Genomic DNA, 12,150 nt, shown 5'->3' on the forward strand with positions numbered 1-12,150 from the left:
TGGAAAAAGTGATTCATTACTGCTATCAACTCAGTCCATACATGAGTCCGTGAGAAAGACCTCTAACGCTGGCCCCAGAGGAGCGGTCAGTTGAGTCAAATTTCCCCGAGCAAATTACGCAAATACACACATCGTATTTAACACCGACCTCATTTCATCATTTCATTTGCTCATGGCTACAATGGTTGGCTTGGATAGAGACAACAGAAGTGCTGTCAGGATTCTATTCCACCAATTACTACCCCATCAATGGATGAAATGAGAGGAGAAATGAGATGTCTGAGACAATGAGTCTTGATGAGGGTGCTCCTGCGCTCTGTAATGACATTAACTCTGAGTGGTGTAATGTACCGACCTGCACAAGGTCCCTGATTCTGAATCAACAAGTGCTCTTGTTTCTCACATCTGGCCTTCTTCAGCTCACACTCGCTGCTGTACGTTTTTCCATCTGAGCCACAAACCTACAAATTACAAAAAAAAGACACATGAGAATTAGAATTACACAGGGTGTAGTTTAACCCTAGGCTCTGTTGCTCAGTTCCATTTGTTCACTATCGAACCCTGACAAATACGTTGAAAATATCTCAAATAAAGGTCCAGTTGCAGGTTTATGAGGGAGTTCTCAGTGATCTCACAACCTTCATCACTGGAGTTTGTGCAGTCATGAAGAACTTGGCCCAGTCGGTTGTGTATGTAAGTCATCTGACTAAACAGCTGTTGATTAAGACTGATGAACCTTGCAGGATTATTTCAGAACAAGTAACAATGTAGTCATCACTGTAGTCCTCATTTTATGTTTCCCAGAGACATCCATGAACTGAACAGAAAGGAAGTTCTGAGCCTTAGTACAAGGAAAAAAGGCGCCACCAAACAAAGCTAGTTTTAAGTGACTGAGTCATTCCTATTGTTTTTCTTTTCAAATACATATCTTGTCTTGACACAATATTTTAGACTTATTACCAAAATACAGCACTTTAAGGATATATCATATCCCAGAATTTTACCAATAACCAAATGAGCAGTCTTCCAGAACTGTACCGACATACGTCTTTTTTACTCATTTTTAATTTTATCAAATTCACAGGAAAAGCAGCTCCTGTTTGCAGCAAGACAGACATCATCTGGATTGTTTTTGATGCTGAACAACGAGGCAAAAATGAAGGTAAAAGACTGTTTGTTTTTACTCTCATCCCTGATAAACTACGGGGCTAAACCGTGTCTGTATTTGGTTCCTTTTTGAAGGCGTCTGTACCTGGTTGTGAAGCACATTTTGGCAGCTGAATTCACAGATGCAGCGGTCGTCCTCTGCGTCCTCATCCCATGAGCCACCAAAAACACGACAGCGGTCCTGCTCACAGCTCTCCACCCCTGAGCCTGACCCTCCTGAGCCACAGTCTGCATACAAAACAAAAGCACACAAAAATCATGAATAAAACATATATACACACACACGGAGATTCTTTTTTATTAGTGCATCTTCTGAGTGCTGTAGTTTCATTTCCCTTTAAGCGAACACTACTTTTCTGGTTTAAGAGAGTCAGAAAGTTATGATAATTTACATTTCCGTCGCGCTAGTGGCGGTGAGAGGGAACCAAAGGCCTGCTGGTAGCACAAGATAATGACCAACTGTAGCGAGGGTTAGTGATTGACTAAATAAATTAAACATCTCTGCAGCACCAGTGAGGCATCCTTTTCATTTCAATTAACTTTAAAACAAAAACGGGAGGGAGCCATTAACTCTGGACTCCAAGTGTGAAGAGAGAATTGGTGGCAAGCCCTGCTTTATGGGTGTCGCACTCCTGATATGAGATCGCAACTAACTGCACTTGCATTTGTCTTAGAAGACTACTTATCTGTATCGTATCCTAGTAGGACTACTGCTCTATCAGATGTTCATGGACAATTTCTGGTCCAGCTTAGTTTCACAAAACAGTTTACAGGTTTACAAGAAGGACATGAAAACATTGATTCGATGGCTATTGCAGAGTGTAAGCAAGGAAAGTGGGAGGATAATGCTTTTGAAGTTGCAAATTTCATCTACAGTGGAAATCCTGGGGGAGATTAGGTGAACGTGTATGAAGGCAGGGAATGAAAGCGGCAGATAGAGAGAATGTCAGATTGAGAGATGTACCCTGGGGGCTGACGGAAAGTTCATTTGAAACAAATTTGTTATTCAAAATAGGAATGCATCCCAACTAAAAGCTCCCAGCATAGCTGAAAGACTCAAAAAACATTAGCTAATCAAGGTGTGCCTCCCTCTTTGTGTCTACTTTTAGGGCTCATTCAATTCATTGTATTCAAGAACCACCTCTAATAGTGAAATCAATGTGATGGGAGTGTCACTTAGCATAACCCAGCTTCTAAAGTAGATTATGGAGCAGGTCACAGGGGCAGATGAAGTGGCTGTTCTTTAATATGGGTCATCAGCAATGGCCTGTGAGAGTGTGGTTGATACGTTGGGGGAGCCTTCACTTCATTATCTGCAGTTACAACACAGTAGCTGGAGCTTCAGGCAGAATTCGAGAGCCCACATCCCCCACAAACATCAGAACTTGTTAAGAACTCGCTCTGTCTAAAGCGTCGCAACCTCCGACCCTAATCCTTTCATTCCTTCGTAGCAAATTATCGATCGTCCGAGTTAACATTTTGTGACGAAGCTAATGGCTTTCAACTCCCACTGCCGCAGTCGGTAGCATTTGGCTTGAGACAACATCTGAAAATGGGAAGTGAGCCGAGTCCAGTCTAGTCCAGGACGGATCAGAAAGAGAAAAAGACGTAAGGCGCTGAAGGCTGGCCTCATGTATCTGTTTACTGTACACCAGCACAGCAAGACACAGTAAAAGGGGATTTGCAGGATGGACCAATTCATATTCCGCTCAGGCCCCCTAACAGAGACAAGATAAATAAATAAATAAAAGAGGAAAGACATTAGAATAGAATAAATAAAAGTGAAAGGCAAAGGGGGGTCCTAATTAACTGCTGTTCTTTGATGTGCCCACCACCCGCGCTGCCTATGAACCTTTCAATTAATACATCCTCAGCTAAGATGGCTGCATCAGCTATTCTCTCTGCACTGCCCGTCCGTTCCTTTTTTACTCAATCATGTCAGAAGCCTGAGTCTATTTAGCCAAGGGAGCTCCATTAATAGGACCGAATTCAGCGGCAGAGTGAAGAAAAGAAGTGAACAGCACAAGAACGATGGAGATGATTTGACAGTAGAAATAACAGAAGATACTATTGTTGAAGCTGTGCTCATCTGCGTGTTAAGGAAAACAGGAAAGAGAAGAATGAAAGAGAGGAAGAAATGGAATAAATGAGAAAATGTGTGTGACAGGCAAGATAACTGGCTTGCAGATTTGTGGTCGACCAGACTGATCATGTCAACATCAGCGGCTCCAGGGTGTTACCTTGGATATCATGACCTGAGTAAAGGTCAACCTGGGCATCTATCAGTCCAAACAAATCCTCCCTCATTGCGGCGAGACCCATGGCAAAGATTGAAAATGGCATTAGCAGAAGGATGCACAATTTGCCTTTGTTTTTTCTCCATCCATCACACCCTGCTCTTGACGGATGTGACAGGGCGTTAGTCCAAATAAAGTTCCCCCAAGATAGAGAGGGATGGAGCGTCACCAAAAGTGGGGAGAAGGAATTGGGTGTTTGAAGATGGCAGAAGGAGAAAATAAGTTTTGTTGCCTGAACAGAAGGTTACAAGCCCTGTGATGGATGAACCATGAAGGAAAAATCCGCTGATCTCACTAAGAGGAGCTTTTTGCAACCAAGCCTCCCACCTCGCTTAGCTTTTCATGCCCTTTCATTTCTTTGGGAGCTTGATCTGATCTGTGTGATATCAGGAGCAGGGTGTGGACTGCGCATCACTGTGTGATCCTCCACTCATAATCTTGTTTATTAAATGTCTATTCAATTAAAAAGGGCCAGGGACCCCTTAGGTGATGAACTGCTCTCAGTTGCCACTTTGTCAGTGTCGAGAAAAGGAGCTGAGGCCAGGCCTACCCGAGTGTGAAATTAAACAGGTGATAAATTTCCCTGTATGGCCAACAGTGAGAACACTGTCATTTTTCATTACTGCTAAATAAAAGGCGGGAGAAAACAACTTCCATTTTTATGTCGCATGCCCCCCTCCTCCAAACAAGACTAATGAGGATGGTTTTTAAGTCTTAGGTCTATGTGAGCAAATAAATCACATGTTCACTTCCTCTCCAGGCTTATCTTACATTTGAAGTATGGGACGGAGGGTTCTGCATACCAGTGATGTAGAGCTTTGCGGCTGTCTACAATAGAGCCAGAAATACAGCATCACATTTTGTGACAAGGGTGCTACATTACACAATATATACTCCTACTTTTTCCAAAAACTACCACTCATACATCCAGACAGGGGTGAATATATCTGCTACAAATTCTTTCAAAGGCATGCAGCCAAAAAGAAGTAGCACGACCGAGAACTTGGTTTGGACTGTATTACAGTCTCACCAGACTTCCTGTGGAGGGTCTGGGTCACAATCGAGGGGGCTGAAAGAATCAGGGAAAGAGCTTGCAGCATAAGACAGAACTGGTAGCTGCCCCTGGGGTGAAATTTATCGATTTTAGACGATCAAATCTCCACCCCCATCTGTGAAAGCATTGCTACCCCTTTTGTCAAGAGATACAATTTTGATGGAGAAGAGTGCAAAATGGAGAGAGACATGAGTGGGTGGGACAGTGGGGGGCGAAGAGGAGAGCAGAAAGAAAAAGAAAAAAAAAATCTATTGTGTAAGCCTGATGGTTTTCCCTGAATCAAAATGAACAAGTGGTGGAGAAAGGGAGGATGTTCAAAGACGGCACGAGAGAGTTGAGAGAGAGAGTTGAATAAAATAATAGTAATAAAAAAACAAGCTATCAGGTACCACAAGCACAGCAATGCCCTTGGGGATGCAAGAGCATTTTTGCCTGACACCATACAACCAACGGACAATGAGTACAGAGTGTGTCTGTGTGAGTGTGTGGCAGGGTGGGGGATGGACAGTATTGAGTGCATACTATTTCACATTTCACTATGCTCCACATACAAAAAATGTCAGTCAATCTCAGTCAATGAAATGATGTTAAATCGACCACAAGAAGCCCCACAGGCTGAGGGCCAGTATGGAAGACAATGGTCGCAGGAATGAAAATTAAAAAAAAAAACTGAAAAGAAAGAAACACCCCTGACAGCAAGGAAAATGGAGGTGGATTCCGCCCATCTCTCTTTTTGCTCCGCTCTTCATCTACCTCCTCTTTTCCTTTCTTCAGTCATTGCTCCATCTAGCAGGTGTAATCTGCTCCCCTTCACACCTTGTCAGTGGATGACTGTGTTCACTGTGACGACCCACTAGCCACAGGAGAACGCCGCTGCCTGCCTGACAACCAGAGGTTGGCATGTTGCTCCCTCCAGAATTGTCCCCAAGACGGGCTGAGCGAGGGACTGTGATATGCTGCCTCGGTCTGTCAGTGCTGATCAAGATATGAGCTGCACGGTGAATTAGATCTCATTTATTCGGGATGCGGAGGAACGAAGCAGCTACAGGCGTGGAAATCACAGATACTCGCATTAAGCGCCACCGGTCACACTTTTAAAAGCCTAATTGGATAGAAGGGCTTGATAAAATGTGTACTGTAGCTGTCACAACACAAATAAACAACACCTAGCCTGTAATGAAAGTCAGGTAGAGTAAACTCTGTGTGCTACGGTGGCTCATATTGGAAATTCACAAAAAAAAAGAAAAAAGAAAGCTGCTAGTCGGCAGCTCAGTGATCTTTAGCATTCACTAGTGTACTTGAGATTCACCGTCTCTGTGCTGAAAACATTTCACAATGAAGTTACAAGAAAAACCTTGTTAGCTGGTGGAAGGCTTTAAATGTATAATACCATTGCCGTAAGTTTGAACTCACACCAAATAAAAACAATATGTTCAACTAATACAACAATATATTAGGCTCCGTGAAGAAGAGCAACAGCAGCAGGAAGTACGTCAAAAACACGCTGAATGTGTAGAAGCGAAAAAAGATTGTTCTGTTCTGAAGTTACCCACAGACGAGCAACTTATGTTCCTGTGACAGGTTTTGATTATGGACACGCACTATGACTCTCACTTCATCTTTTGCTGCATTAGACTACTGGCATGCTGCTTGTGGCATATGCCACCATTATGAAAATCCACAGATGACTAAATACTGTACCACAGGTCAGTTGCTAAAGATAATTACAGCACTCCAAACGCTGATTGGTTAACATAATTACACCATTTCAAAGTCAATTTCCTACCTTCATCACAGCTGCCAGGCTTCGCCACATCAATTCTCCTCTTGTGCGTGCAGGAGGACAAGCGGAGTTCACACTCGTTGTCGTAGGTGTTGCCATCACTTCCACACACTGGGGAGAAGGCCTTGCCCGAGCACTGCAGGCACTCACACTTATTTTGGACACACCGGGCGCCCCAGGCACAAACACTGTCGCCGCATGTTTCTTTATTACACACAGAGCAAAGGGACAGGTAGAGCACAATTGGTCAGTGGAAAAAAAAAATTACATATTCACATAAATATTTTGATTGATCTCATCCACAGAGACATTAAAATGCATCTCTGGAATTGATATTTAAATGTAATTTCATGCATCCTACTTCTTCTCCTTGTAATACATTTCTGTCTTCAAACACATACATGCTTCCCTAATAATTGCCCATGTGTGCATCCAGTTTGACAGATTTGTTTCCACTTGAACTACCTGCCTGCTCAACTTCGATTTAAGGATGCAGGAAGAAATCTTTACAGGATTATTTCTTTTTCACCTTGATGTTTGGGGTCAGGAAGTACGAGATGCTGTAATTAATGGACACACACTGCATAGATGAACAAATTACTTACTGCACTCTCCCTGGTTGACAACTCGGATGTCAACCTGCTCCCTGCAGGCTCGCACATGCAGCTCACACTCGCTGTTGTAGGTGGTACCGTCACTGCCACATACGGACAGGCGGGACTCCACGCACTCTGATGGACACATACACTGCCCGGTCTGTGAGTCGCAGATTCCCCCAAAAGAGCAGTTGGCACAAGACTCATCTAGACGGAGAAGAGGAGGAAGGCATAGGCTCAGCGTACAGAGCTTCAGACGGCGACACAGCTCAGTGATTTCACATCATTTTACATCTTTTATATGTTGTTATATGGTAGAATTGTGCAAATTGTGCATTTTTGCTGTTTTTCCTTTCTGATGACCGTTTAAACGTCTTTCAAGAGGATATAAAGTTTCAATGAACTAGTTTTTGCCTTGCTACACATCCTCCATTATTAATAGTTTTAGTGAAAACATTCACATAAAACTCCCTCACTAGAGTCATGAAATAAATCTTTCAATAAAATAAAAGCAATTTTGTGGCCAATATAATATATAGATGCAATGTTTGCTTGCATTATAAAGTAGTGTTTTAACATTTATGACACACAGCATCTGTGGAGAAATAAAATACAGAAAGGAGCTGTTGTTTTTATCTAGCTCTTGATGCCAAGTTAACTTTTTGAATGTAACTCCACATTTAGTATTTTTAGCTTAAATCATACAGTGACAAACATCTGTCCATTTAAAGGTATCACGGTTCTCATGCATGTGAGAGGTAGAAAAGCCATGGAATTCAAAAAAATTCTAATGAAGCAAATATATTAGGAGGTTTAAAAATAAATAAATAAATAAATATAATATAATATATAATATAGAACACAAAGAACTTTGTAAAGTCTCATCAAAAGCATAAAAGAAGCTACCGGAAGGACAGTGGTCTCTCAAGCATTCCATCAATTGGGACGAGAGTGGTCGGAAACTGAAGCTACTACTGAGAAAAAGCGTCATGAGAGCCTGATTGGAGTTTGCCAAATGACACTTAAAGCATTCTGAAGCATGAAGGAAAATTCCTCTGGTCTGATGAGGTGAGAATTGGCCTGAACGCCAGTTGCTGTATCTAGTCAAAGCCAGGTACTGCTCATCACCTGGCTACTACCATTCGTATGGCAAAGCATGGTGCCAGCAGGATTTTCTGGGGATGCTTCTGAGCAAGAGCTACTGGTTATTGGAAGTTATTCAGAACTGAGAGAGAAAAGTCACACTTTCCTGATTGCATTTATCACTTTGTAAGGTTGATCATACTTGCTAGAAAGGTGCTAGTTTCTGCACTTCATATTGAATCAGGCAAACAATATCTATCGTCTCTCCAAAAGACTGCGCTGAGGCACCCAGAAGACTCAGAAAGACTTTCGAGACTTTCTATATTAGTTGAAGGATTCGCATAGATCATCTCCTGCTTTGCTGTATTTTTTATTTGCTTCCTCCTTCAGAAACAAATAAAAGAAATGGTACAGCAGGATCAGACATGTCCAGAGTATTGACTGATTGACTGTCACAGGATGGCGACAGGAAAAGAATGAGAAACACGAGGCCTTGTGGGCTAGCAGCAGAGACACCTTTCCCTCTAACACCAATTACACCAAGAGGTCTGCATTAGCACAGCTCGCTATCACATTCAATTAGGGGCAAGTTAATAACTGCTGCTAATTTAGCACTAATTGAGAGAGGCCATGCTGGCCTCTGGAAACTTCCTCATTATTAATCTGTTTATTACTCTTTTAGAGTCCATCATTTCCTTCATCTCTCAATCCAGTGCTGGCATCCACTACTTTCTTGGATTAACAGCCTTGACTGAGAGGTTTTAACTTAACATACCACATGGTGCCACCAGGAGCCTGTAGGAACCAATGTGTCATTTTATCTTAGCAGAATTACACACCTACAGAGGCATACCTGAATTAAACTCTGACATGAATGTTTCCCTGTTCTCCGTACTTTCAGTACAGAATATTAGAGGTTTCTGTCTCAGCCTGGTTATTCCGAAGACCTGACATGCACAGCCCAGAAGAAATGAACAATTCTGGGATTAATTAAAGCAGTGATGCAGTGACTTCACAAATGCTATTGTTTATTGGATGGGTGCAAATCCTTGAGAAAAGGGGGAAGGCCGTTATAGTACCACATTAACACTCACACGAGTGTACAGTATGTTTGATAATTTACAGCTCAGAGTAAATATCACTGTTTTGTCATCACTTCTTCTTCACAATCCTGACACTGCAAGTGGGATTGTTCGAGATGAACAAGCTCCTCGACTAATGTTTTCCACTAGAATCTGTAACACTGTGTTGTTGTGGCTCCTCTGTGGTTGCGGCAGCTATAAATCAGTAAGTGGCTGTGGTGAGTGTTGTCCTTTATCAGGCCCTGTGTCCTGATAGTAGCCTCGCTTCTTTATCACTTCCTGCCCCTCGCACCTGGCTCTCCACACTGCCTGATCCTCCCGACAACATGCATCACAGCCAGAAGAGGAGGGGAGATTCAGTTCAAAGCCAGGAGAAGAGAGGGAATTGTCACCATTACTGATAATGTTCACAAGTCCACTTTTTGTCATCTCTGATTCAGTCATCTCCACGTCTATCACTGATAATGTGGAGTTTCAGTTCTGAAAGCAACTTTCCAGCCACAGATAGTTCAGACTTCAATGTGAAAAGTCCCGCTAAGAATTATGACAGAGGCATGACAATAAAGAGAGACTAGTGTGCTCAGATTACAGTACGAGATCTTTGATATCATGCAAATCCCTTTCACGTCCATCAAAATGTCTCGAGCATAGAAACGGTGTAACAAGATGTGCACGATCAAAGTAGGAGTTTCTTGTGCAGTCTAATAAAATACATACCACTAACTGCATATCAAAAATTTACATAAGTGTTAAACAAGTGACAAGACAACCCAGTCAGTCATCCGTGGCTGAAACCAATCCCCAGCCTATGTCCCCCTCACTGGATATACGTTAAGTGTATGGAGATGGGCTGAGCATGAGAAAACACTGAGCCAGAACTGACACCCACGTCTGAGGGTTGATATTTGTGCACCATTCATCATGTTTCTGATGTGATACAGTGCAAATAATGCTTGTTACATACTCTGCAAAAAGTGGTACATTTGTTCTTAGTGCAGCATCAAGCAGAACTTGTTTGGAAGATGGTGTGATTAATGTGGAAAAGTGGAAATGCTATTGCTCAAGTCAGTGAGGCCACTTTGTGTGCTTCCAGATGTTGTTGATATGTTGTTTGAACGCTAGTCTCTCCTGGGTAGAGAAACATGGCATAAAGAGATATGGCATACTGTGATCCGATGGACACGGCCGTCAAAACGTCTGGCCGATATCCGAAAATGGTAAGAAAAGTGCCTCTTTTCCTACATCTCCCACAGTGCTTAGCGTGTGTGACATATGCTGCAGTGGGAGGGCCCAATGAGGACTTCCTGGTGTTCTGCACTAAAGTTTCTTGTAAAGGGATAGAATGAACTTTGTTCTTGTTCAACTTGAGAACAAGAAAAAAATATCGCTTCTTGCAGAGTGTGCAACAAACTTAACAGGCTGTTGAAGCGTACACGTATACATTGTATTATTTGTAAAACTGTCCAAAGATATACTAAAGCTTCTGTTGTTGTATTTGGCGAGTCTTTGCGGTGGCAAGAGTGAGGAATAGAGGCAGGTTGGTATATAAAGTGCCCTTGAAAGCATGAAGGATTGACTCTGTGCTGAAAAACGCCAAAAACAAAGACCCTCCAGCTGCACAGCATTTTCTTGATATACTTACTGGGAGAAAAGTTATAGTGCAGCTGAGGGGGTCTGGGAGGAGTATTACCTCAGGATTAAGCAGAAAGGAGTAGGCTGGTTTGTGTTTTGAAGGCTTGTGAACATGGCTGGGTGATAACAACTCCCCTGTTGATGCCCGCCCGGCCGGCATCTATTAACTCTGCCTCCCACTTTCTGCTCCTCCTCGTCTTATTTACCTTCATCTCCTTCCCTCCCTGCATTTATCATTTCCCCCTCCTCCCTCTCGTCTTCCCTCTTTCCACTGTCTCTCATCGACTCCTCTCATGCTCCTGGTGTGACCTATATTTCTTACTCAACTGAGAATATCATTTCCAACACCTGTGGGAGGAAAAAAGGGGGGAACTTGTTATTGCCTTTTCTCAAATGATTCAGGCGCCTCTGCTTTCATCAGTTTGGGTAAAGCAGTATGAATGGTCCCTTTTTTATGAGGCGACTGATATGTAGCTGGGGGGTCTATTAACTGAAAGCACCTCTCCCAGCCCACCCTACAAGGTCGCCCGCCACTCAAACGCAGGGGAGGAAAAATCTCCGAATAATAAGAAATGTCACTCATATTGCTATCAGGTTGCACCTGAGCCATATAGATAACCACTATTTTTCCAGCCCGGAGGGAAGGAAATGAAATTATGGCTGGGTCCAGGAGAGCCAGTAGTAAAGCTACACACACATGCGGTTAAGCACATCTTTCCCTGTTGCGGTGCTTCTCTCACCTTCTAAACCGTTGCTGCTCTAACTGCGTCTACTAAACTCCTACTTTTGATTCTGAAAGCCATAAATATGACAACTGACGCACCATAGAGAGCTGGATAGCAATATCTAAACAGGAGCAGTAAACAAAAATGGAATTTCTTAGAGGACTATTTTGGAAATCACACATATAGAAACATTTAAAGGCAAATGTATTCATGACAATTATCAGTTCACTAACAGACAAGAAAAAAATAAAATAAAAACCCTCCCTTTATTTCTCTTTTCTTCATTGCCTAAGTCTTTGAGGCTTGCTTCCAAGTCTTCGGACAGCGCCTGAAATTTCTGCCCCATAAACATGTATAGTATATGAGTGGTGGGAATAGGCTGTTATAATTAGATGAGATAATAGCTTAAATCAGTCAGTTGTTATGGTGCTGAATAAAGCTCAGTAAAGCTGTGCAAACAGCCCAGAAATAACCCGCATTATCATTGCCATCATTCCTCGGCTGGCTTACGCTTGGCAAGCGAGTGCTTCAGCATTTTTATGGCACCACTGCGCTGATGCAGGCCTGTTCCTGTGGGAGCCAAGAACCATCCATATAGTGCTGGCTTCCCAACATGGCACTTTACTCCGGAGGCTCGCTCTACCTCTCGGTTTTTAAAATAAAGACTATTCATTACAGCAGAGGGACCCCGAGCCGATGGATCTGCTGTCTACCTGCAATGTGGCACACCA

The 12,150-nt window shown here is 42.8% G+C and overlaps 1 protein-coding gene across 10 annotated transcripts in view; it reads right to left on the reverse strand.

Moving 5' to 3' along the window:
- agrn (agrin) overlaps positions 1–12,150 on the reverse strand; it is a 238,124-nt gene that overhangs the window by 53,597 nt on the left and 172,377 nt on the right. For all 10 annotated transcript variants that reach the window (XM_047599697.1, XM_047599689.1, XM_047599706.1 and 7 more), the window contains 4 exons: positions 6,907–7,104; positions 6,305–6,505; positions 1,253–1,395; positions 356–461 (listed from right to left, as the gene is read on the reverse strand). In XM_047599697.1, coding sequence (XP_047455653.1) covers positions 356–461; positions 1,253–1,395; positions 6,305–6,505; positions 6,907–7,104 — 648 coding nt within the window. The remainder of the gene's footprint in view (positions 1–355; positions 462–1,252; positions 1,396–6,304; positions 6,506–6,906; positions 7,105–12,150) is intronic.

Source organism: Mugil cephalus, chromosome 1, assembly GCF_022458985.1.
Source record: "Mugil cephalus isolate CIBA_MC_2020 chromosome 1, CIBA_Mcephalus_1.1, whole genome shotgun sequence".
In the NCBI taxonomy this organism is placed as follows: Eukaryota; Metazoa; Chordata; class Actinopteri; order Mugiliformes; family Mugilidae; genus Mugil; species Mugil cephalus.